The sequence below is a fragment of the Anoplopoma fimbria genome, chromosome 15, assembly GCF_027596085.1.
Source record: "Anoplopoma fimbria isolate UVic2021 breed Golden Eagle Sablefish chromosome 15, Afim_UVic_2022, whole genome shotgun sequence".
Lineage (NCBI taxonomy): Eukaryota > Metazoa > Chordata > Actinopteri > Perciformes > Anoplopomatidae > Anoplopoma > Anoplopoma fimbria.
Genome location: NC_072463.1, coordinates 18,513,374 through 18,540,923, shown reverse-complemented (window position 1 = coordinate 18,540,923; position 27,550 = coordinate 18,513,374). Strand labels below are relative to the sequence as shown.

Below are 27,550 nucleotides of genomic sequence, written 5' to 3'. Positions count from 1 at the left end.
CACGATGTGCATACACATTCAAAACATTTCTTCAGGAAACTTAAGTGTGTTGGACAAAAGAATCCACCATCGCCTTCTCCTGCGCCGTGTCACTTGTTGTTCCCGTGTCTCGCCGCTAGGTGTCCCCACACCGCTGACCGCAGGCTTGCGCTCTCACCTGCGCGCACCCAGCCTCCTCCAGGTGGGAGCTGCAGGTCGACGGCAACCTTTTTCCCGCACTTCCCCCCTCTGCGGTCCACCGGAGCGTCCACGCAGACGAGCAGCGCTGACAGCAGGAGGAGACGTGAGGTAGAACCAGCCGACATCCAAACCAAACGGAGCCGTACCCGCGGGTCCGAGTTAATCCAGACTCCGGTCGCTTCCTGAAGTGGTTTACGCGGAAATGGTTCACCTGAAGTTTTCCTTCCGACGGTGAAAGTTTTGAGTTTTGGAGAGGAAGGACGCAGCAGGGAGACGCTTCAAATGGAGAGAGGCTGAATCAATCCTTCTGGATCATAAAAGTTCATAAAGGTAGGGGAAACAGTTCGTTTTTGTCTTGTCGTTGTGAGTTTTGGACAAAAAAAAGCGCAGTCATTTGTACCATTTTATATATTTTAATTCCTCACACATAGAGGTCTCGTATGCTATGTTTTGGTAAATAGTGAAAAATAGAGTTTAGTTGACTTTCAAAAAGTTCAATTGACAGAACTAAAAGGCACCAAGAGCGACTCAATGGACTTTGAAGGATATCTAAGTACATTTAGGGGAAGCTGTTGCCTGTTGTCTGATTTGTTTACTGCATTTGCTAGAATAAAAATAAAAGTAAATAGTCCCCATATGTGGAAAAACCTCCCACTGCTCTACAGTGTTATCAGATAAAGTGAGGTGCAAATGGATGGCAGGAGATCCAGGTTGAGTGTAGGCTTGCATGGAAAACTAGGTGTGGGAGATTTGCTTTGCTTGGCCTTGAGGGATCCTAAGCAAGAGGTAATATAAGACCAGTAGTGCTTCTCTCAGCTTATGACAATGAAGACTATTGTGTTTTTTATCCTCGTCACTTACCCAGCAGCAAATGACTGCAGCATGGTGCTCTGACACTTGGTTTAATCTATACTAATCAATGACAGTCTCTGCTCTTACATGGACCCACTGCCTGTTGGTTAACCTACCAGAGATAACAGGACCACCACTCTTAGGGGTCTCCACCTCTCTGTTTGTCTGCTGCCTCTCCTGCACTTTGGACTGGAAGCTCCAAATCCAAACTTTTCTGAAAACTCTGCAGCCCTTACCAGCTATCAAGAGTTGATGGACGCTGTTTTTTTCCCCTTCCTCCACGGCTTCAAGTTCACCTCTTGTACCCTCTGGTAGGTGAGGCTGAGACACAGCCATTTGTTTAGTAAGGGTGTGTCTCGTACCAGTGCTGCTTCTTCGCCAGCCTGCCAAGCCAGGGCTTGTACCCATGGAGATCACAGGTGTGTTAGGTAAGCATTAGAGGTACAGCAGAGCCTGCTTGATACCTGAGAAAGATCAAGGCAGAGACGGAGTGATAACGTTGAGGCAGTGAGAGATGAGGGACAAACATAAGGAAGACATATTGAAAGTTCATTCTGTATTTGGGAAATGGTGAAGCCAGGCAGGCTCCACTTTTCTGTTGTTTAATGTGTTGAAGTGGCAGCTCAGTGGAGGAAAGGGGAAAGCCGTTGGTCAAGAGAAGGCAGCAGGAGGAACAGTTGGTGTTATAATTATGTGTGTGAATGTTGAGCGACTGTTGTGTGGGTCATGCAGGCCCGCGGTGAGAGGAAACTCTCCTGATGTGTGGAACCCAGTGTGCTGGTTAACACAAGGATTAGCTGATGACTAATTCATCCGTGAGCTAATCAATACTTCTGATCAATTTAATCAATATCTGTTAGGGTCAAGAGGGCTCTGTCCATTTATGTTTGTTCTACTGCACTTACATCCTAGACTCTTTCTTTTCGGGTCTTTCTGATAGTTCACAGTTCTGGTCTAAAAGTGAAGATTTTTTTTTTTTTTTTTTATTCCCATTCTACATTTTTCTTTGACTGACATCCACTCAGGCGACAGTCCGGCAGATTGAAGGATTTCAAAGCAGCTACAGAGTTTTTGTTTTGAGCGGGTAAGAGCAGACACACTGAAATGCCAGGATGTATTTTTAAACCCTCGTGTCCAGCTGTGTTTGCCTTCGCTGTGAGCTGGTCACCACTGTTGCACAACACTTTCTTTTTCACCCTTCACTGACCTGTCAGTTCAGGGGTCTTAAGCTCCACAGAGGCTGCAGTCCAGACTTGGACCCCTGGCAACCCCTGGAAGAAAAGCAAACAACGCACTCTACAGAGCTCTGCCACTGTCTCTGCTGGCTGTCGCCTCTTAAGCTGCTGCAGACAAGTAAAATATGCCTGATTGTTGTGTCCTGAAACAAAGATGTAAACAATGGAAACTGGGATTATAGGGGACTCAAAAAGTACATTTATATCACGTACCAGGGAGGTGCACCTCTTATGCATTGTTGACAAAGTATATCAGCATTTCAAAATATTAGCGCTGAAGAAATCAGTCAAATAATTGATTAGTTCACGAATATTTAATCAGCAATTGTTTTCATAATCAATTAGTCATTTAAGTAATTTTCAAGCAAATAAAAACCACACAAAAATCTTTGGGTTTAGGACTGATCATCAAATTAAACAGCCCCCTTTGACTATGGCAGTGGTTCTCAAATGGGGGTACGTGTACCTCTGGGGGTACGTGAAGGCACTCCAGGGGGTACGTGAGATTTTAAAAAAATATATTTAAAAATTAGCATCCATTCAAAAATCCTTTATCCTGTTATTTAATAAATATTCAATAAAATATAAGTGTAAGTTAATAAACTGAATTTAATGCAACAATGCAATCGTCAGTGTTGACAGTTTAATAATCAGACACTGATGGCAGAGCGCTGTGTATTACATCTTTTTTTCAACCAAAAATGCTTTGCGCTGGTTAGGGGGTACTTGGCTAAAAAAAGTATTTCACAGGGGGTACATCACTGAAAAAAGGTTGAGAACCACTGGACTATGGGGTTTATATATATATATATTTTATATATATTTTTTTTTTTTTTTTAATTTTGACATTGACAAACTGATTAATCAAGAAAAATATTAGCAGATTGATTGTTAATGAAAATGATCATTAGTTGCAGCCCTAAATAGAAACATTTTGGGTTCTTCAGAATATATTTCCAGATGTGTATCAAGACAAACAAAACAAAATCAGTTACCAGGAAATTGCAATTCTCAAACTATTGTCAAAACATATCTTCTTAGTGTGTAAATATATGTTTTTATACATTATATAATTAGTGCATTAATACATTTTTCATATGTATGATGCATATGTTTCCATTTGCTCTGTAAAGGACACATCTGTCCTGTTTCCTTAGAGGTAAATCATTTGTGATTCCCCTCTAAAGAGAATACACAGTGAACAATTGTCTTGGTCAGCGCACACAACCCCATGTTATAATCCTATCTCAAAATGACTCTCATGCGCCAGCCATTATCGTTATTTATTTCATGGCTCGGTCTCTGAGGCCACTGTACTGTATGAGGGATGTGTGGCAGGGAGGGAGGGAGGGAGGGAGGGAGGGGGTGAAAGGGAGAACAAGGAGGGGAGGAAGGGGGTCGGGGGGGGGGGGGGGGTGAAAGCAGATTTGGAGTGAAGAGTTTCTCAGTCGGTAATTATCAATCTCTTAGGAATGCAGCCGCTGCTCTTACCAGACAAGCTGCTGCATGGCTACAGCGGCCTTGCATTGCACCAACTTGGATTACCCCGTCCACAGATCTCTGAGAGACACACACACAAACGCACAAACGCACACGCACATACAGCGTCTATAACCTCAGTGAGTTCAGTTACATAGCATTTTGGTTTATTTGTGTCATTATTGTCTTAGGCCGTTGTTGTTTATTTTTATCACTGGCATTACCTACATGGTCTTTTTCTGAAACTTTATCCTTTCTGCAGCAAACAAAGGGACCACATAATGTCAGTAAGGGCTTGTGTTTCTGTCCCAAGTCCTTCGCCACCGTGTGTCTGAGCTGATATGTTGGTATGGAACCAGGAAACTTGCGGCCACCCCGAAACCCAACTCTTGAAACAAAGTTTTCATGAGCCATTTGGTCTCATTAGTAATATTTCTTGTAATCCTCTCTGTCAAAACAAAAATACTCCCCTTAAGATGGGAAATCTTTTATTGATGACTCCCACAAAGACCTTGTTAAAAGCTTTCCTCAGTCATTTCATTTCCTCAAGCCGCGGGATTGAGCATTTCCAGTTTGTGTCTTGGTGGCCTCATTCCATCACAGTGCATTTCTTCTACACTGAGCTGTTGTAGCCCAGACATTGTTGCTTAAGTTTGCTTTTGAGAGCAGTCATGCTCCTCTTTGTTTGATAATGCCTTGAGAAGACAGCCAACGCCCTGATTGATGCCTGCAAGTGCTACACAGTAACACTAGTTTTTACAGTGCTGCACACTTGCAATTTAGTTAGAGGGTCACTCTAAGTGTGGTTTAAAAACTGGCTCCTTGTAACTGGGAAGCCTATTCCAATGATATCAGCAAGGGCACTGGAACAGAACAGAAACATCCTCTCTTCATTCCCCACAAAAAGGAGGATATAACTTTGTTAATCTGTTATTTCCGTCTAACCACATTCAGTCTGACCTTACCCTCGCTCATTGGCAGCTAAATCATGCAATGTGAATCCTAGCAGCTCTTGCGTAGATGTGAATGGCCTCCTGGTCAAACTGAGTCAGTCCTAATTCAAACAAAGGTGGCTGCCTGTGTAGCTGCCGCTCCCTCTTGGTTTTTTGAGGCATTGTAGAGTCAGCTCCGTCAGCTTCCCCGTGTGAGTCACCGCAGTCAATGTTACATTTCCTGGAGACCCTCCCCCTCCCTCGTCCCCAGCCACTAACTGCGAAATTCACATTGTTCATATTTGTCCCTCGATAAGGGTGTGATAACATGTGAGCATAAAATCTGAATTGTGAGTTTAATTTAACCCCTTATTGCCTGAATTTATTAATTATTTGTGTTTTTGCTTTCATGCAGATGCTAAATTAAGTGGAGGTTGTTAATTTCAATATAGCACATACAATAGATATAAATTTTGGTATGAGGCAAATTAGCGACATTAGGCATAATTCGGCTGCATTAAGACCGGAAGCAGTTTGAAGCGAATTCGCGACAATAGTCTACAAGGGGTTAAGGGCAGTCCAGCTCTTAATTTGGATCAAATAGTATTTTAACCTACTTTTTTATGACAAATGAAAAATTGTCTTGTGGAGTAAATCCCTAAAAGAAATACTGCAACTTATTAAAGTATTTTTACACTAGCGATATGGCTCAAATGGCATCATATCCAGATAACAATATATATAATGATACAGCATGTTTTCTGGTAATAACACAAGTAAATAGTCTATATGAAATAAGCACATGGTTTTGCATACTCCCATGTGAATTAAATACCTGGCGAATGAAAAGTACTGAATATATTCTCATTTAATTAACAACTTTAGTGCAAAGTGATCGGATTTTCTGAGGCATTGGTAGAATGGGGTTGTCATCATCAATTTTAAACAACGTAATTTTGCATCAGGATATCTTAACGTGATTTCGTGAAAATATTATTCCATTAAAGACGATCAATTATCATATTGAATCCACCCAGCCCTAACTGTCTTTTTCTCATTCTTTTTACGCAGCAGTTTGTCAAATAAAGGTACAATAGAGTCCATTGTGAGAGGGAGATTTTGGTATATTCACAGATTTGAGTTTGGATTTGCAGAGTAAGCTATGCAACTGTGTTTTGCTTTAGGCAAGGCAGGTGTCAGTGCTTTGCTTTGCTGGAAGTCTATTGACCCGCCTCGGAGAGGATACCCCCATTTTGCTCTGGAATTTATGTCCTCAAGCTCCACTCCAGGACGTATAGCTGTCAAAAATACACAGTCAATAAGTTGAATTTCCAGATATGCTCACAGAATCTCACAGTCCGTTTCATGATTGTGTGTAAACTATTATCAGCCCCAGTTCACTTCATAGTGATGTGTATACAGACTGCTGTTAATGTCAGACAATCAGTCAGTGCTGCAGCTATTGACACACTGCGTTGAGGTCTGCTGTGTTTGAGCGGTATCTCCTGTTCAATGTGAAAGCCTAGCGTCTTTTGTAAAGGATAAGTAAACAGCATGTTGGAACACATGCCTGCTCTGGCAGTACTGGGGCTGGGCTGGGAAACCAGAGCGGTGTGTGTGTGTGTGTGTGTGTGTGTGTGTGTGTGTGTGTGTGTGTGTGTGTGTGTGTGTGTGTGTGTGTGTGTGTGTGTGAGTGTGTGTGTGTGTGTGTGTGTGTGTGTGTGAGTGTGAGAGAGAGAACATCTTTTTTTTTTGTTAATCAACTAAGCCTTTGTGACATGATCGAGATAACATGCTAATCCCTGATTTGTGTAGTGTAGGCATTGCTTTTTTTCAGCTAGGTTTGTGCTACAAATCCTCAATAACAAAATTCGATTTTAAAGCCTTCTTTTGTGCCTGTAGTTAGAGTATCAGCTATTTATGAATTGAAAGGTGTGGTTAAGGGTTAAGTAACTGCTGGGACGGTGAAGCGACTCTGTAATTAAGATGTCCGCCATGGTGCTTTAACTTTGAGGAGAGACTGTGAGTCTAAGAGATTGTGACAGTTACCTTTTTACCTATAAACCCAAGTGTTGCGTCAGTTGCTCTTAAGAGCAATTGTAAAAAAGGATAAATCGATGTCATCAAACAAACAGTGAGAATTTTAAAAGACATTCCAGCTTCTACGACGCCTCATTACATTTGTTTGGAAAACTGAAAATTGTAGGTTGTTATGCGTAACCACAGCAATAGTGGCATGAGTCAACTCACAGACACAGCGGTCTGATGGGTGGTCCTCGGTTGTGTCCGAGTTCTTACTTATTACTCTTGTCCCTCTGTGATGGAAATGATACGAGGAGTTGTTGCACTCAGAACTGCCCCCATTATAAATGAATGAACCAGCCTCCTCTCCTTCCGAGAGAGACGCCTGATTATTGGCAACTGTAGCCAATACAGATGCACAGATCTTAGTCATGCCCAAATGACTGTAATTTGGAGCAGGAGAAACATGGGGCTTATTGCAAGGAGAGAGGGCTGGTACTTTTCTCTGGAGAAGATGGATGCCCTGTCTTGTTATTGGCCTTCCACAAAAAACTCACTCCTCACATCTGCTCCATGCGCGCTGTGCCACAACAGATGTGAAGCAGCGGATAACAAGCACTGCTGGGTTACATTAAGATAACAAATTACTTCAAAAAACGCCCAAATATGTATAAAGTTTAGAGACGCGTTCAAGTATTTCAAGTACTCTTCCTAAGCCTCTCATATGGGGCTGCATAGAGCTTTCTGGACAGGACAGAACCACATTTAAATCTACTTTTTAGCTATACTAGCAGCATTGTTGAGTCTGGAATATTTCTATACTTCCTCTACTATTGGATGAATTATCATGAAATGTTGTACCAACATGCATAGTGCCCAGAGGATGAATCCTGATCTATTCCTCTAGTGCCATCATCTGGTCAGAATTTTTGTATTTCGTCCAATACTTGGGCATGATGGCCAAATACGTGCAAAACTAAAGATATTCCTGTTCGCTTTTTGTGTAGTGCTACTTAGAAAATGTTAGCATGCTTAATTAAGACAGCGAACATGCTAAACATTATACCGGCATTTGCTGTGCCTTAGTTGACATGTAGGCCTGTTTCTACTTTTAGTAGCCTACACAGTGAAGACCAATAATGCCTTGGAAACGTCACTCGGTTTCCAGTTTATTAGGTTCACCTACCTAAAACTAATGCAGTCCAATACAGGAGTACTGCAATAAATCCTACTGTCAAGAAGGTTCAACCATTTTAGAGAGTCTAAAATGTATGTAAGGTATGTAAGGCATCTGGTTTTAAAAAAGTGCACATCTGATTGAGAACTTTCTTGACGAAACATCCAAACTAGAGTCTTCTAACTTCTCAGTACAACTCCCCCTCTGCACTACACAGAGCTTTGATGAAGAGAAGCAGTTTGGAAAAGTCCCATTTGTAATCCTTCCAGAACACGACAGGTTTCTGTGGTTTAGCTTCATGTCTCGTCAGGGGCAGGAAAGTATTCACACAAACCGTAGAAGATGTTTAGTCGTATTACTCACACATTGCTTGTGCTTAAATCTGCCTGTGTTTTTCATGCACGACCGTGAAGCAAGATAGCAGCCAACAACTTTTCATGAACTTACTCAACAACCAATCATCCAGGGATTTATAATTCTCTCACTCTGACTCCACTCCCACCTTCCTCCAGTCTTTGTGTGCTTATTTACAAGCTGTGACTCCTGTCATCTTAAGAGCTTGCTCCTACTATTTTAGCCTGTTATTTGGAGATAAGTATCTAATAAAGTACGCAGCTGGAAGAAGCCCAATGTAAGCTACAGATCCCCAGGAGCAAGGCTGGGAAACCTGCCTCAGAGTAGAGGAGTTCATGCAAAGTGAAGCGGTGGATGAAGGCAGTAAGCTCATTCTACTGAGGAAAAAGATGAAGGAAGACAATGAAACATAACAAGCAACGAGAAACAGAAACTACACTGATATATGAATGGACACTGATTGCTACAAACGTCTCAATGCACCCTGGTGACTGTTTCTTGTTTACTTTTACGTTTCCCACCATGATCTATTGCTTACAATCTCTTCCCAACAAACATCTATAATACCTTGATGCATAAGATAGTATACATAGACAGACTGTTTATTTTTCTATTGTCTAGCTCTTCCTAGTGTGCCGTTGTGCCTGTGTGCAAAAGTGCAGGAGCCTCACGGGTGCGGCTTTGTGAAGTATGACTCCATGTTATGGAATGAAGGGAGCGGTGCCAGTGCTTTCTTTGCAGAACTGTGAAGTTTGGTTTAGAGGCAGGAGGGGGTCTGTGTAGCATGTGGGTCGAACGAGCAGTGCCCACGGAGATGCAGAAACGCAAACAGACATATACATACACATACCAACTGGGGTTGTCTAAAGAATACAACTTTGCAACTTTATGCTGTGTTTATGTGCAGTACAACCGGATGTATTTACTTCACTGACGAGCATTTTCCAAAGCATACTTTAAGTTTTAGATTGATTAAAAAAAAACTTAAGAACCGCCTATGTTCAAGAGGAAAATCATCTTCTTCCAAGACTTGAAACCTGTTTGGCTAGGTGTAATCCATCATTGTGAACCTTGGTGCTTCTGTGGTGCATTCAAGGAAGCACCAAGATATCTACTACAGGAAGAGCATGTGAATAATGAGTTATGTTGATGGGAAATCAATCCTGGAAGGCAGACAGTAATCAGATACAGTAATTGTTTTAAGAACTGATTTGGGAACTTCCTGAGTTAAAAAGGTTTTCTCTGCAGCAGCCAACTCTCAAATATCAGATATTTTCATTTTCTTGAACAGAACAGCATTGTTGATTTTCATAACAGCCCTGCTTGCAACTGCACACAATGTCCAAATTAACTTTAATGGATTACGATGATGATAATGACTAAAATGTAATTTCATTCTCCCCTTCTCTTCTTTCAGGGCGTAGCTCCAGTGTGAGTTGGGATGTCAAACCGTGACTCGCTAGGGTTTGGGGACCTGCTTCCCCAGGATGTGGTTGATATTTTTGCCCAGGAGAAGCACAGCAAGAGGGGCCGGAAGAAGCGCAGTCGCTCCCTGGGCCGGGCTCTGGGCTGGCTGAAGGGCAAGAAGAGGAAGGATCTTGATGCTAAGGGGCAGGGCCTGGGTCTAGGTCCGGCACTTGACTTGGCTTTGGATGGGCACCCTGCTGGACACAAGGGAGGACAGAAGTCAGGAAGACAGGCTCATTCACAAGGTAACAATCATGGTAAGAGTCTACAGGATGCTCAGTGGCTATTTTATCCTCTTTAATATTAAATAAGTATGTTTGAAACTGCTTTGTGACAATTTAACAATTAAGAGAATTTCCTTTGGCACACCATGGATAATTTAGGTGGGACACTTCATCAGAAACAAAGACAACCCCCTCTCACATTACAATAGTTAATACACTTTTATGAAATAAAACATCAAGCTGTTGGCTAAAAGAGCAGAAGAACTACTTGACACAGCAAATACCATAAAGAACACATTGAATGTAGTAATTGAATAGGCTTTCCTCTTCTATTTTAATTTAGCACAAGATGAGTAGTTGGCTGTCTTACCACCTTGGCGAAACAATTTTCCAGGGGAAACCCAGATATATATTTCCTAGCTTCCAGAGGACCATTGGTGTCATTTCAACAGGAAATCATGGAGTAGGTTAAGTGAAGCAATTTGCTGTTAATGGGCTAAAGCCCAATAATGTAGCCAGTAATAATAATAATAATAATAATAATCAAGCCTTTATTAGTCCCACAATGGGGAAATTATTTCTCTGCATTTAACCCATCCCAGAGGAGCAGTGGGCTGCAATGAAGCGCCCGGGGAGCAACTTGGGGTTAGGTGTCTTGCTCAAGGCATGTTGCCGGTAGAGGGGTTTGAACCACCAACCTTGTGGTTACGGGACAAGCGCTCTACCTCATGTGCCACAGCCGCCCCAAATGCATTGAACCTTAACAAAGAGGTCTTTAAAATACACTTAAATACATTTCTTTAGAGAGCAGTTTTTCTAAGATGAGTAGGAACAAGGTCCTGGGAAACCAGCTGAATATGCTGCTCCTTGGCTGCCAGGCATGTGTGTTTGTTCACTGGCGGGATGCTTGAACGAACTGACTTCCTACTTGCCTTCTGACCTTCGACTTGCTTTGTTTGCCCTAAAAGAAATCTCTGTCCGTCCTGTTCTGTGATACCGTCACTTAACTTACCTGGTCTTCAGGTTACATGGAGTGTGAAGTGCTGCAATGTAGCTGCCATCACCGCATGACACGCGTGGAAGTGGACAGCCTTTGTGCAGCCACACACATACACAGTCAACAACTTAAGTAAAACCAAACTCACACACACAGTGAACAAAAAAATAAAAATAAAGTTATTGTTCACACGCGCCCAAGGAAATTGCAGCATCATACTTTTCATAGAACTGTTTGGGATCTTGTTGGAGCTTGCAGATGTGCACTCGTATGTCAGCATGCAGAACTTTAGTCCTGTTGTTGTTTTTTTACAGTGTGAACTTTAAGTACTAACTTTAGTTTAACAGCCACATTAATCACACCTTGATAATGTCAGACCTGAAACACAAAAACAGCAACCATCAAAACCTTCCTTCTAGTGAGTCGGCTTATGCAAAAACAGAAAATCGACCACAGTGTTTGGTTCGGGCGGTTTGATTTCTGTTTCTCTACTTATGCCTGTGCAGTCTTGGCTAATTACTTTACAGACAGAGGCCTGTTTCTTTTTCTGCGTCTTCTACGTGTAGAATCTCAGGGCTTGTAGTTCAGCTGGAAGGTTATATTGTGCTACTATACTAGCAGAGAGGAATTTTGTAAGAGAAAGTAAACTGTGAAGACAGATAAGATATTTCCCCTCTACCAAGGTCGACTTCGAGGCTACTTCCCGCGTCAGGGAATCGTTCTATTTTACTAACTCAAGAAGAAAAAGGTAGATTTCTGGATTTAAACAAAGTTTGATCCAACCTTTAAACAATGTTGTGATGGTAGCCACAATGAATATTCATAATATATTTTATTGCCTTAACATAATAGGCCTGATAAGGTTCACACAATATATGACTACAAAGCCAGAAGTGTTGAGTGTGATTTATGTTGCCAGTCATTAACATATGCTCCTGTGTGGCATGCATATTGTTGGTGCTGGCAACAACCACAGCACACTCCTTGCCAGACGCTTCCTCTGATTAGACAATGAGCTCGGCAATTCCCAAAATGCATCCAGAGGAGTTTTATAGTAGGAGCAGGACATGGTGCAATGTAACACACTTGCCCAGAAAATTTAATACCTCCAGCTGAGCCTGTGATGACCATCTGTATTGATGCCAGAGGGGCCTCCTGCCCACTAAATGCCTGGCATGGCAGGCACAGTGCCAGTTAATTAAAAGCCATGCCAGGACGGTTACAGTGAGGGAAGAACAAGGGGTTCTATTTTCCTGACCCCTCTACTCCCACTGGTCCTACTCGCATGGAGACACTGGTACCATAGAGGATCACATGTATGTGTACGTATGACAATAGTATGATCTACTTGGTATTAAACCCCAGTACTTTATTTGTGACTTATAGATCGCCATAGATACAAAGTGTAGAATATAACGTAAACATTTTCTCTTTAAGTAGATTTGACAAAATACTATATTTACTTTCATTGAATGAAGTTCACAAGTGAAATATAATCTATATATCTTAAATAAAGCAAATGGAACAAGCAATTTGCTTTGAGAACCTTAGGCCTTCGGAAATTTTAATGGGCATTTTTTTCCAATTTTCTGCCCTTCTTTTATACCAACTAATCAGCAGATTCATTGATAATAAAAATAATTGTTTGTTCCAGCGCTAGACAATATAACAACTGTTCAACCAACTTTTAAAAAAGTTTTATTTGACCCATCAATACAAAGTAGCAAATTCTGTAGTCTTTCAAACTCAATCAATCTTCTCAACTCTCAATACTTAATAATCCAAACTAACTACAGTTGGCCTCAACACTCTCCTTTACCTAAGTTCATTTTGTTCATTTTTTAAAAATTGTTTTGTTTTAGCAAATTGTACTGGATCATTCCCTGAAAATATTTTGGAGAATATGTATTTGGTGGAGGGTTGACCAACTTTATTGTGTCCGTTCCACCAAGTATCAAAAACTGGTATTGAATGTCAAGTCAGATTCATAATCTTGGTAAATATTATTTTATCAGATATTTTCAGATTTTATGCTGATAGATCACTGACAAAGTAACCTTCTATTAAGACATCAGACAATGTAATCTCTCCCTTGTCTTTGCTTTTATGACCGTGCCGGTAGATTCCCTGTTAGGGTGAACACCTAACCCTGTGTTACCCTTTGCTCTTGTGGGAATGTTTTTTGTAAACAAGGCCCATGGAGTTTGACCAGACAGGGAAGTGCACAGTAGCAGGTTTTGGAACGATAAACTCTGGCCTCATGGACCTTTCAGTGTGGTAAACCCATTGTCTTCTCTGATTACCTGAACAGTGTTTCATCCTGAGCCAAAAGGCAAAGATTATCTGTTGTCACATGTTCATTTGCTTCCATTTGTCTAATTCCTTACACTATTGATGCCCGTCACCGGCTCCCTGTCAGACATTGATTTATGTCCCTGCCGTGCTGTCGGTTTACTCTATCCTGTGTAAAACTATACGGCGGGCCTCTCTTATGCAACTTTGGTAGCTCCGATCCTGTCCTGACCTCATAATGGGTTTGGAGAGGAATGGTTTTGGTTTTGTTAAATTTAAATAAGGTGAAGGGATGACTGATTGGGTCATACATTCCTACCAAGATTCACTCAGAAGGTCACCTGTTCGCCCGAAACACTCCTTCAGAGATTCCTCACATTCCTGAGCTTTATGAAGATATTTCTTTGAGGAGGCTAGAAATAGGGAGCCCTTTGTGTGTGTTTGGCATACATGCCAGGTGACAGATCATATGAGCCATTTCTTTTGGCTTTTATTGAAGATTTTGTTAAAGCTTAATTTAAGAAATTATTTTAAGCCCAATTGTATTTATCTGTTTCTTGACTGTATTTTCTTTTTTGTCAGTTTATCTTGCGGCGTTAAACCCTGTTAGTAAAAGGTGCCATATGGAGCATTTGGACACTGATAAACCATCGCCACATTATTTTAGATACAGTTATATAAAAGATTTGCAGCTTTTAGAGGTTCTTCACCAGGTAAGTTTGAGTGTAAAATCTGACAGATTGTATATAGTGCAGATTGCATTATACCATAAATCAGGAAAAATAGTGTTTTTATGGAAAGTAGAGCTCAAGTGTACAGTTTTGGGATGTTAGATAATAGAATATGTAAAAGACTGATGGGGAAACTTGCAACACATTTAGGGAAGTGAAAGAAAACAAGGCGGCAACTGGGCACAAGTTAAAGCTTCCTTGTTTAGATCCATTTGGAATATACATAATTATACACACCACAGTCTGCAGTGAAACACACAGTAGTTTAATTTATTTAAGAAGAAGAACACTATAAAGCTAACAACAACACTGAGACATTGGTCAAAGTCAACATCAACCTCTGTTTAATTAATGGAAAATGCTGTTAAAATGGTAGGCCTAACTTCAATATTTACAATACTTTAATTTTGTGTGTTCGTAGTTATTGTATTTGTGTTGCGATGATGACACATTACAAGTGCAGGAGAACAGGTTTGAGAAAACTGACAAATTGTAGAGTTTCACTTTCTGCCTCTCATGGTCAACCAGCCCGTCAGGGAGGTATTTGCCTCTGACAGACATTTTTCAACCTTCATGCACTTGTTGAATCTCTCATGTGCTGTTTTCTGTTGTACTTAAGTTGTACTTTTTGGTCACTTTGTATATAAAATATCTGAATCTTAAGCAGATATTGATACTGATCTTAAGCTAACACAACACAAGCACACACTCTGCTCAGGTGTTATGTGAGCATCAAGGCAATGCTGACGTTGTGGGAATTTCTGTAGATGGGGACTTAACTACCTGTATAATAAACATCTGCACAAATGGTTGTTTATAATCACATGGTTTTATGGGCATTTACTAGGATTTCATTTTAATATGCGAAGAGTCACCACACCTGAAGGGCAGAGGAGATCATATTTAGGTCACTCAAATGGTAAGAGAAGTTTACTAAGTGCCAGTAAGCCCTCTGGTCCCAACTGAATAATGAGCTCCAGTTTCATTTCATCAAGTTCCTTTTATTCTTTGCAGTCCTTTTAATGTTTGGTGTCAGTGTTACCAAACTCAAACTAAGCAGGATAGCCAAACAGCAACAGTTATTATTTATGAAATCATACATTGTTTCATTGTCAAGATGTGCAGATACGTTACTGTGGCTTTGCACAAACTGCACAAGCTGTAGTCACGAAAGGAAAATGTTTGCCAACACACTGTTGTTTGGAACATTTTCTGAGTCACCAGTCATGACTTTTGTAGTCAACTGGCTTTTTAAGCAATGGGGCTTATTGTAAAGGGTAGAAGATAACTTTATTGGTTTTACCTCACTAGAGTTTAGTAAAGGTGCACACAGTGTTGGTTATTCATGTTTCCATGAACACACTGTACTTTCCTGATGCATTGAAGGACTGGAGCTGTGATAAGCCTGCTTGTATATAATAGAGGGACTTGCCCAGTTTACAGCAGCACAACCTGGTGTTTTAGCTGGCCTACCAAGAGGTGCCAGGGAGGAGATCCACCATTAACTAATGGTAAACAAGAGTTACAGCCATGCGAACAGCTCTTCAAGGCTGTTTGTAGGCGCTAAGGTGTGTTTAGCTAAATGCTAATGTTAGCATAGGAATAACAATGTTGACATACTACGGTGAAGCACGTAATGTTTACCATGTTCACCATGTTCACCATCTACCTTTGTAGTTTTTATTTAATTTGCTAAGTAGCTCTAGAGCTGAGGCTGATGAGGCAGTTTAGCAGGTTTTTGGTAAATTTGGTGGCGCTAGAGGAAAAGTCAGGGGATGAAATAAATCATTAGGATTCATTTAAAGTTAGTGGCTATATATTCTTCCAATTGTTGAGATATTCGGATGGTCTGGACCAAAGTTGTGAACCATCGACTGACTGACACTACTGCACAGCTAGCATGGCTAAGATGTAGTAGCAGTTTGTTCTTTATTTTATACTCTTAAGAAGCTGGTAACGGATGAAGCAATGTTTCTTTTTCTTTATTTGTGATTTAACTAACACTTACCAACTTGCTAGGAATTGTACCTTAAATACACCCTGTCCCTTATTTGTGTTTCTACCCACTCTTCTTCTACTAATATTATTAATAGTAGGAGCCTGTGGCAACTCTTTGCATACATTAAACATGCACTAACAGGCCTGGATCCTGCAGTTTTTTTATAGGATTTGGTAAGTTGCCTATCAAGAGGGACTTCATCCATATGAAGAACATTGACCTTGAGAGTTTGCTCACTCTTGACCTTTCAAATGTGAAGTGACAGATGAATGCTGTTTGGAGGTTCAGGATGGAAACTGATGTAATGATTTTGACTGTGGTGCCAACTGCAAAAAAAAAAAAAACTGGCCACCTGCAAAATACAAGTGCATTCTTGTGCACCTTGAGTATATTTCTGGAGGTATCTGATATGTGCTGCTCTGCAAGTGAAGTAGAGTGTAACCCTGCGTGCCGGATCATACAGGTGTATCTGTTACCTGGATTGTCCTCCTTGTCACACCAAGCTTCGTTCTTCCTTTCTTTCAGCTTAGATGTTTATATTTTATTCATTGAAAACCAAGAGCGTGAAAATAGTCAATGGAGCACGCAAGCTTTGACCAGGATGTGTCCAGTCAGTGTATCGAGACTATAGATACTTGCTTTTAGAGAAACTGTAAACCTCCAGCCCGTTACTACTGCCATCGCCATGCCTTCAGTTGGGTTTGTGCTGATTAGAGAGGCTTAAGAAACTGGCAGACTTCACCCTCAGAGCTGGAGAGAATAATGCCTCTGCGCGGCTGTCTGCTTGGTGGTGCAAAACAAGAGAGACGAGAGGGGCAAGTTGGGGCAGGGAGGTTAGGTGTGTGTGGGGTATTTGCATCTGTTTGATTCCCATGAAGCAGTGTTAGGAAGAGTCACATCACGTCAGTGGTATTTTGTCTGTGTTAATAGTGGTCTGTCGCTCTTCTAAAGAAGGGGTCTGAAACCGTTGTTGACACATATAGTATCTGTCAGAATCGTGGCTATGATGACAGCGAGGCCATATTTTAGCAACTTGGAAGGAGTTTTACATCCTACTATAGAAATAAAATAAAGTGTGTGAGTATTTTACAGTTTACACCAGTTTATTTACACATAATAAGTCAGAAATGGCCTCTTTTAGGTATTTTTATTTAAGGATTCAGTATTTCCTGGCTAGAATTTTAGTCATGGCAGTGGGGTGAGGGCTTAAAAACAGCATTTAGACCTTATGGAAATAGAATTTTACAGAAAATGATAGGACTGTCCTCGACCAAAGAAATTCATAGTTTACTAACTAAAAAGTATTTTTGTTGACGAATTGATTTGTTGATTATTTGACAGATCTGTACAACTTGAATTTCTCCAAAAAACAACCATACAAAAGGACCACTACAAAATTATTTTTTCACAAGTTTCTTGGAATTAAGCCATTCAGCATGAAAAAAGCAAGAAAGAATTACAGATTTACTAAAGAAATCTTAGTTGACTAAAACCAAAATGACCGAATTGTTGGCTTAGAGGGGGCAGCCCTTGAAAATGTAAGTGAACAGTTTACTGAATAAATGAAATATGAAAAACATTCAAACATTTAGAGACTTGGACCTTTCCTGGTCTTGGCAAACCAAACTGCTGTTGGTCAGAGGTAAACTGTTTAGTAAACTGTTAGTCACATTTTAAATGTTGAATGCAAAATTTCTGTGTTCTGATTTTGAAGCCTTGCTAGAAAATGCTAAAAAATCCCTCTCAAGTAATTTCTTGGCCCTTCTTTCTAAACGTATTTTAATTCACAGATGAGTGCTCCTAATCTTAAATGAGTAGTCACAGCTAAAATTTACAAAGTAATGCCATGGTTGCATATCATAAACACTCTTGATCTCCGTCTGTGTCACTGGCTGTAATTTGTTTACAGAGTTGATGACGCAACCCTTTTGTCTCTGTTTTTCTGCCAGAGAATCCATATCTTATACATTTTATAAATTTCCAACAGATGATTGCTCATTTAAAATGTTCTACTTTAAATTACTTTTATTTACTTGTCATACAATTAAATTATAATTCCCCCCTCAAGCTGATCTTTTTTTTAACACATTGTTTTTCCTAGAACTTGAATGAACGGTATCCCATCCATTAGATTTAGTCTGTTTATCCAAATCCGAGATGTAAACATCAGTTTGGGCTTCATACATAATCACTAGCAGCCCGTTAATACTGCCAGCGTCAGTGACAGATGGTGCCTTTAATATGTCCGTGATTAATTTGGACACAATTACAATGTGATCACAGAACCAGTGATAATATGAACCCCTCATTAACATGCAGCCGTACTCCACCCATCACTACAAACCTCTCCAGTTGAGTGTGTGCTGAATCGTGATAATCAGATAAGTGTTGTCCTAGACTTTACCATACACATGCATATCAACTTTCTGTTTACATCTTTAGGTTGAAGCCTCCACTTAAGCAGTGGATATTGTTCAAATGGCGATCCTTTTCTACTTGTTGCTATGTACTAGTAACACATGCGATTAATTTCTTCTTTTTTTTTTGCTTTGTAAACTGCTTTTGTCTTGAGTCACTTGTGGGATCACAACCATGGGAATGTTTTCCATTTGTTCAGATGGCATACATTCCATGTCATGTCTGCTCAGCGCACCAGGAAGTGAATAACCCCTTAGAGCAAATGAGTTTGAGGTGTCCTTAATAGGAAGAAAGAAAGAAGTAAAACAAAAAAGAATGAAATTGGACTTAAAAACAAGTTAAAAAAGGTGTTTTATTCAACTCAAGATCATAAAATTCCTCTCTAGATAGCATCTCTTGATTAACTGAGTAATTAATGAACTTCTGTCATCCTCTGTATTCGCGCTGCACGGTAACAAATGTAATGTAATGTAATGCTGCGGGGAACAATAGAACCTTTTTCACATGTGTAACATGTGCCTTTGAGCTGCAGGGCTCTTTTTAAACATGTTTTTAATCTGGTTTTAGAACTACATTCTTTTAATTCACTCACTCCCCCTTGTGGCAAAACAATAAAGTTAAACTCTTATAATGAAGTCTTAGGAAGTAAATACATTTGTTGTGTTTCTTGAGTTTTACAGTGAAAATGGTGTACAATCCAACAAAGCAGTGTAGTGTTATTTATTAACAGTGCTAAAGCTGCGGCTCAAGTGAGGGGGGGCAACCCGTGACGCCCTCGTACCTCAAATCCCTGACAACAGCTTTCTCTTCCTTTCAATGTTTACATGTATGATGTCAGTTTGATCTTTGCCCTGACTGACCAATCCGGGGCGAGCTTGCCTGCTGATGGGGAGCAACAGTGGGATGTTGGGTATCTTGTTGAGCAGCGAGTGGGGGAGATACAGTAGAGAGGGATGGCAGGAATTAGGCTGCTGAGGATTAGTGTCTGAGCTCTGATTGTCTATTGGCTGTAGAGACCGATAACGCTCCGCTTGGACCTGAACTGGCAACAACAACTTCATCAAAAACAAGCAGTACTGTCAAGGGTCCGTGATCTATCCAGGATGTTTTTTGATCTGACGTCCTGCACATCTAAATCTAATTCTTGCTCCTCTTTCTTTAACCCAACTTGGGCATAGTTTTGGTGTACTTTTGGAATACTTTACGAGAACCATGGTAGTGCTTCTGACTAACAACTCCAGAACTTTTTTCTACTGTTTTCCAACTCTCTTCAATAGGAAAGGTGAGTGAAAGCAGCACAATTGTTTGACATTACACGACAACAGACCTGATTGCTTTATGACTCAAACCAATTGCTCCTGCCCTGATTGTAACAACTGATAGTCAACTATGACCAGGATGGGCTGGATCAACTGGCTCGCCTAGGACAGGCTGTAAAGTAATCAAGAGTGGACATCACTGTAGCTGTGGACCATAAAAACTACTATCAGTTTGTTATGTTTAATCACCTGATATATAATATGCTGTGATTTAGTCTCACTTCAGCAACTAATACGAAATTGCAGGTGAATAGAATAAGGTATTAGAATTTTGCGTATTTATAGATCATTTCCTATTTGGAGCCCCATTAATACTGGTACAAAAGAGACGGTGCTAAAACTTAGCAGCGATCACGGAGCACATGGCTAATTTCAGCATGGTCTTACAGCGACAGTACGGACAGTAGAGAACAGTAGGTGGCTAAATGTGGAGCAGCTGTCACTATTACATAAAAGTGTCTTAGCAGGTTGTTAAACTGTGTCCTGGAAGCGTGAGGGCACTACATGGATCACTCCACTACATGGAGTTCAATCACATGCCAGTTGGTCAGCAAATGTAAACCTAGTGTAACATTGTTTTTTGTAATTTATCCTGGTTTTTATCATTCTTTTAATTTTCATGTTAAGTCTAATGTATATTGCACTTTCTAAGTAAAACCATTAAATTCAACTTGAAAATGTATGTCAGCACGTCATTAAAAGAGGTTATTTAGTTTTTTGAGTGCAACATTTTTTTGGCACTCAAACCCATGGTTCATGACATTGTATTTCATAATTGGTTAATAAAATATTGAACTGAGGTAATTTGGATGCAACAAGATGTGACATCAATTTAACGAGTGTCCTCACCGACAATTACTCTCACTCTAATTAAATGATTCTAGAAGAAGATGCATGATACCGAGCATACATGTCTGACGGTAGATTTTTTGATGTGATGATCCCTTCTTAAACGTTACAGTCAGAGTCGCTGGAGTTTAATCCTGCACAAGTTGAAGGAACTGGTTCAGCCGTTTTAATTCGCGCACTCTCGTGTAATTAACCGTCAAACATATTTACTGCTCTTGTGCTTAAATGTCCATGGCAGACACCTGAACGCTCTCATCCCGTCCATATGGCTCCCTCATCTACTGTTACAGTAACACAGAGCTTTGAGTTGATCCAGACTTATCCCCTCTACCCTCTCTCTACTTCAAGCTGTCCCAAAGCGAGATGACGATGACAAGACCCAGGCAACCCCGTTGTTCCAGGAGAACGTGTTCATCGAGGCCAGCAGGCCAAAGTATCTGGAGAACCTTCACTCTGAGGCCCTGGAGGGATTGAAAATGATGCAGCAGGAAGGTACAAAGCACTCTAGTGATACGGTCTTACATCTGTGCACTAAATTAGAGGTGTGCCATGCCAACGTGTTGACAACTGTTGCTCAAGAGGTGTGCACCTGAGGATATAAACACTGCTAAGGATTTTAATTGCGATTTTTATATCTGTTAATTACTCTCCTTGCAGAAACAAACAATGGAGTGGAGTTCCAGGACAATGAAAGCACAATTGTAAGTGACACAATTGCAGTTTCTCTTATGGCAAAAGCAGAGCTCTTGTACATGAGTTTTTGTTTTGTTTTTAACGAAAGTATTTTCTCTTCTTTTGCCAGTCGACAATGACGGACCACACAGACGGGGAAGGTGGAGGGTTTATGACAGACAGCACCATTGCTGACACATCTTCTGTCGTCTCTGTAAAATCATCTGCGTCCACAAGATCCTCCCGCTCTGGACTCACCAGGCAAGGTAACTTCACCACAAGTTCAAAATACTAATTACATCTTGCAACATATGGTGACGTACACACATAATATGATAGATTAAACATGTAATGAGTTAGTTGTACGGATTGTTCACTTTTGGTTTTAATGTTTAAAGGATCAACGGATTTGTGTCTTTCTCTCATGTCTGTCTAGAATCAACATTCAGGCCCTTGAACTCTGGGAAAAAGTCAGAAAAGACCAAGACAAGGAGAAGACACAGGAAGACTGTTGGGGGAATCCCACAGCATGTTCAGAGAGAACTGGGTAAATGGCTCATTTTAAACATATTGCTTAGAAGAGCCATCTGTCTAAAAATTGTATGAGCTACATTCAGGAATATCATAGTATTTAATATGGTTATGTTACTGTCTCCTTTATAGGTAATAGGTGATTTCTTTGCATGTCCATTTCCTCATTTATTGATATTAACTTCTCCTGCCTTCTCTCAGGCCTGGACAGAGTGGGTTGGTCAGTGACGCAGAGGTTAGATGAGGAACATCCCTATGATGGTGAAACTGACGACAGCTCAACCACCGATGGGCCAAAGCAGGCAGCAGAGTCACAAAAGGGAGCCAGTGCCATCCTTCAGAATCATCCCCTCAACAAAGAACAACTCAAGCAGCTTGGTGACCATTCTGGTCACAGGGATGACCTGGCCCTGCTGTACCGCCTTGGCCCGAACTTCTCAGGTGAGCAGAGGCCTCGGTCCCTGGCCGTTCCCTGGATGACCACTGCCAACAGCCTCCATCACGAGGCGCCTAGCCCTGTCATTACCACGTCACCCCAGGCCGCCTACATGTCCAAAATCATTCCCAACGCTGTGTTGCCACCTTCCATCGAGGTGCTGGAAATAAGCCGTGGACGGAGTCGCAACAGCGTCCGCACCGTCAGCAAGAGCAGCCTGATATTGTCCAGTCCGTCCCCCTCCCGTGCTTCCTCTAGAGCCTCTTCGTCCAGAACCACTTCCTCCAGATCCTCCAACATCACCTCCGCATCCCGCCAATACCCTATGAATGTGTCCGACAGCTCTTGTTGGAGCAACTCTGAGTCTTCCGAGACCTTGGTATCCGACTCCTCTACCATCTCCAGGAGCAGCACCCCAAGACAGATGAGGTCACAGGACGGAGATGCATCTGCTAGAGAGGACCAAATCAGTGTTCACTCCTCCATCAGCAAGGCTTCAAAACACACGTCAAATGGCAAGCTCATCAAGGGGGAGGGGGTTAAAAAAGATGGGCCCTTTGTGCGTAGCCTCTCCATCATGAAACCCAAGAAGGCCCCTCCTCCTCCAAGCCGCTCCTATTCCCTCCACAGTAAGATGAAGCGACGGTCACGTGATCTGGCAGAGCTTAGGGTCAACTCAAGAGAGTCCTCTGTCCATAACCCCTCAGCTTCTGGTGAGGAAAATGAAAAAAACAAATCAGGATATTCTCCTGCACCCTCCAGAACCATAGACAGCCCTGGATACAATGCTGACACCAGTTCTCTGGACGACTCCACAGGTTCTGCATCATTCAGTCCCTACAGATCCCAGCTCCAGGCACTTAAGGCAGAAGAAGCTGCAATGGTTGAGGACATGGTTTCCAAAAATGCTTCACAAGAGAAGCAGAAAGTACTTCAGGAGAATAAGCCCAGCATAATAATATCCCCGTCCAGTGGCTACTCCAGCCAAGATGGCGTATCATCACAGGTTTCTAAACAGCCCCACAAGAGAGGCATCTTAGCAAAGCTCCAAAGGTTTTTTCCAGGCTCCACTCCTGCTGCTTCAACTGCATCCCCTCTCCTGCAGCATGAGCATCTCAAACCTGACACCACAGTCGATACGGCCAGCGCCAGCCCTTCTGTTAGGGCCTTGAGAGAACTTTTCAACATCCCTCCGCCACCTAAGGTCCATGCACCTCCACCCCCTCCTCCAGAGGTATGGTGCCACAGCAAGCGTTCCTTTGAGCTGCTGCTGGGACCTCCGGCACCTGATAACCTTTACGCTATCATAAAGAAGAATCCAAAGGACAGGAGACAACAGAGGCAGTCCCCATCTGCATCTACAGACAGCTCCGTGAAGAGCTTAGTGATAGAAAGAAAACACAAGAATCCAGCTGTGACAGCGGAGTCCATAAATAGATCCCTACAGATGCTGGAGACAAAGAAAGTTCAAGAAAGTGGGATTTTGAGTGCAGAGGTTCACAAAGAGAACGACAGATTGGCTGAGCAGATCATTGATTTGAAAGGAAACAGTAAAGTGACAGAAAAGGTTGAGAAAGTAAGAGCAAGTGACATAATAAATGGGATGTTGGTGAAGGCTGTAGAGAAACGTGAAGGAAGGCTGGAAGCAGTGAAAGAAGAAGAAGAAGCCAAAAAGATAGCCACACAGACTTACGTGGATACGTTACCTGCCATTTTATTAGCACGCATTCTTCCTTCTCCCTCTCCTCCTCTGGTGCACCATCCTCCCCAACAGACCGCTGTTGCTTCTGACACATCAGTTGTTGTGTCCAACGAGTCGTCCTGGCCACTACCACCTCCACCACTGGCACAGGCAGGCCTCAATGGACGTGATGAGATTGATCTCCCTCTACCGCCTCCCCCGATGTTCGGTGAGGCGGTGTTAGTTTTACCTGTTGATGTTCTACCAGAGAGGTCCATTCCTGGCGGGGACTCCTCTTCATCAACTACGTCTGTTATATCAGTGGTTGAACCACAGAATCCCAGTCCATCCCAGGGTATCGCACCTCCAACCCTGAATATCCCACCTCCTCCAACATATACAGCTCCCCCTCCACCAGTTAAAGCAGTCTCCCCTCCTACTTCTAAAAAGGTCTCTCCTCCACCACCAGCTAAGCAGGTGTCTCCTCCTCCTCCACCAAAAGAGCTGACTCCTCTTCCACCACTTAAAGAGGTGTCTCCTCCTCCTCCACCACCTAAAGAGGTGACTCCTCCTCCTCCACCTAAAAAGGTTACTCCTCTTCCACCACTTAAAGAGGTTTCTCCTGTGAGGCCCAAAGAGTCCTCTGCCCCAGTGGTTCAAGAGGTGCCCCCTCCCCTTGTTAAAGACGTCTCTGTCACAGTGGTTGCCGTAGTATCACCCTCACCAGTTAAAGAGATCTCCCCTCCACTGGTTATCAAGTTCTCCCCTCAGCCTCCTACAGATGTCTCCACTATTTCCGTTGAAGAGGTTTCTTTTCCAACTACTCAAGAGAATGCCTGTCAATCCTCTGAAGAGGTTAGCAAGCTCACTCCACCACAAAGTATTCCACCTCCACCACCCTTGCCGTCACAAACCAAGTCAGAACAGGAGATTGATCTTCCACAAGAGAGCATCCCATTCGAATCCAGTGGCCCAGATTCGTCTTACAGTATTCTCACTCCCCCTCAGAGTATCCCCCCTCCGCCTCCCGTACAGCCTCTCCTTCATCCTCAGGTGGTAACCCAGAACACCGACGGTCCAACAACCCAGGAGTCCCCCCCTTTGCCACACTCTGAAGTTTCCATCCCGTCATCTGCTGAAAACTCTCCTTCTCCAGAAAAGACTCATGAACCTGCTTCTTCTCCACCTGTAAACGTTCCTTTACCAGTGCAGGGTCCTACCAGCATTAAGGACCTGCCTAGTCCTACAAGCACAGAAAACAAAGCCCCAGAACTGCCGTCTGACCCTGTTGTACAGGAGGAACCCGATCCTATTCTCACCCCTTCACCCAATAGCAACCCTGAGACTCCTGAAGCTCAGGAGCAACCAGAGGTGGAGGTCACAATGAGGAAGCAGCAGCCCAGCAATCCAGTCCAAACCTCATCTACCAGTGGTGAGGCTCCTCAGAAGCCTATCAGGAAGTCTCTGATCATCATCACTTCCACATCTCCACCACCCGACTCTCCACCACCCACCTCGCCACCTGCCACTGTTACTACACAACCAGCTCTGCCAAAGTCCAAGTCTCTTTTGGTTCTACCTGCATCTTCATCTACAGCCGTCTCCCCTACAAAAAAGTCTCCTCCTGCCATGACCGCCTCCCCTTCCATGAACCTACAGGAGGCCATCCGCCTGAGGACCGCAGCCAGATCAAAGGCCAGCCCGCCATCTCGCCTCAGCTTGAACTCTCCAACATCACCGGTGGACCTCCATAAATCCCCCTCCAGCACGGCAAGCTTTATCTTCTCCAAGAGCAACAAGAAGGTGGTGATTGAGACCAAGCCGGCACTGGAAATCATGGCAACCGCAGAGAAGAAGCTGGAGGTGTCCTCTGTTACAAAGGGAGTCAAGGTGCCTCCACCTGTTGCAAAGAAACCCAAATCAAAGGGTAAAGAGATTGAGACTAGTGAAGAGACAGAGCAAACTGCCGAACAGGAAGCACTGCAAGAGAGTATCATGGGTAAGAGAGATTATTCACTATAAATAAAACACATCACAGTTAGTCTATACAGCCACGCTAGCGGCTCTGTGAGGCTGTACTACCACACAGCTGTCCTTTGAGCTAAAAACTAACATCAGCATGCTAAAATTCTCAAAATGTCTGAATGAATGTAGGCCGTCATATCATTTTGACCGAAATTGTGAGCAACCAAGTCAGAAAAACGGATAACTACAGCACCCAAATTATAATTCCAAGTCAGATCAGAATCTAATTTAATGAACATATTAATACTTTTAACTTTTTATTTAGAAACTGATCAACAAAATGTTACACTGTAAAAGTAGCTTGTTTAAGCTGTTAAAATAAGGTGACTACAGGGTTGGCAGTGGTGTTAACAATCGTGGAATAATGTAGGAACACTCATTGCACGATTGCAGCTTTAACAGGTTTAGTGTTGACCTCGCTAGTTTAGCTTGTTAGCATGCTCACATTTGCTAACCAGCACTAAGTATCTCATAAACCAAAGTAAAGGACAAATTAAAGAGAGATTAAAGTGATTGCAATTCATTCTGAAGGGGACACGAATGCAAAATGTCATACCAAACCATCCAATAGCTGTTGAGATATTTCAGTTTGGACCAACCAACATACACTTCCATCCCCAGAGCCGTGCTGCTAGCATGGCTAAAAATCCAAATCAGTTTTAAATTTATAGAACAACTCTTGTGGACTCTGTTAAACTCACTCTGCCTTAATCCTTCAACCTCAGATGCTGCAGAGAAAACAATTGAGACAGCAGGTACTGTTGAAGGAGGAGGGACGCCATCCACATGATTGTAAAGACTGAAGGAGACCTGGGGATGGACTTTACAACAACACTGAAATTGCTGCGAGTTGGCCATTGTGGGAGAGACATGAAGCTGGATGAGGATAGATGAGATGCCTTTTTCAAAGATTACATTTTGAAAACCCTTTGATTTTAATGTTAATGGTGTGGGTCTTCATTTTCTAAAGTACTCATTTTGCATTTTACTAAGAGTGATTACAGCATATTTTTCTTTTGCCAGAGGGTCCTCTGAGTTTTTGCATTGCAAGAGATGGGAATACATCGCCCTCTAGTGTCAGATATTGATTGTACCACTGATGTCCTGCTGAATCAGAGCTTTAGTAAATACTTGTAACAATGGGACTTTTGGGCGCTCATCTGTAAATATAGCACGATTTTGTACATTTAACATATCCAGTAATGATGGATCTGTGCTAAGGAGTTCTGTATTTTCTCCAAAAGAGTTTCCACACAAATTATATTTGTTAAAAAAATATTAATTATCTTAAGTTATTTTTCATGTTGAGAGGAGGGTCTCTGCTGACAGAATGTCTTCTTCGCAATGTTGTGTTACACCCCAATATCATTTAAATCAAGTTGTATGGCTCTTAATCGTTTCCAAAATTATGTTCTTCTCAAGAATCCCACGTAATTTTTTATGATTTAAGGCTCTCCATGTGCATGATCATTATTGTCCCAGAAACAATGAGCAGACATGTAAAATTATATTACAGTTTTTATTTTCTGCTGCTTTTAGTTAAGGCATTGCCTTTCCTCACAGTTTTTGCTCAAACAGTGGGATATTTCTGTGTAAAACTATAATATATAGTTCAAACTGGTTTCAGACACTGTAATGTAATAAATCATTTATAATGGAAAGAATAAAGATTTATGGA

At 41.9% G+C, this 27,550-nt stretch overlaps 1 protein-coding gene across 2 annotated transcripts; it reads left to right on the top strand.

The window, feature by feature from the left end:
• Positions 1–216: 216 nt before the first annotated feature.
• Positions 217–27,550, top strand: si:dkey-157l19.2 (uncharacterized protein KIAA1522 homolog). Of its 2 annotated transcripts, none has more exons than XM_054614506.1 (8): positions 217–510; positions 9,649–9,943; positions 20,876–21,019; positions 21,185–21,228; positions 21,330–21,465; positions 21,636–21,746; positions 21,932–25,846; positions 26,598–27,550. In XM_054614506.1, the coding sequence occupies exons 2-8, from the start codon at positions 9,673–9,675 to the stop codon at positions 26,660–26,662; spliced, it is 4,686 nt and encodes a 1,561-aa protein (XP_054470481.1). In that variant the 5' UTR covers positions 217–510; positions 9,649–9,672; the 3' UTR covers positions 26,663–27,550. The 2 variants fall into 2 exon arrangements, with proteins under 2 accessions (XP_054470481.1, XP_054470480.1); XM_054614505.1 differs by having other exon boundaries at positions 9,649–9,955.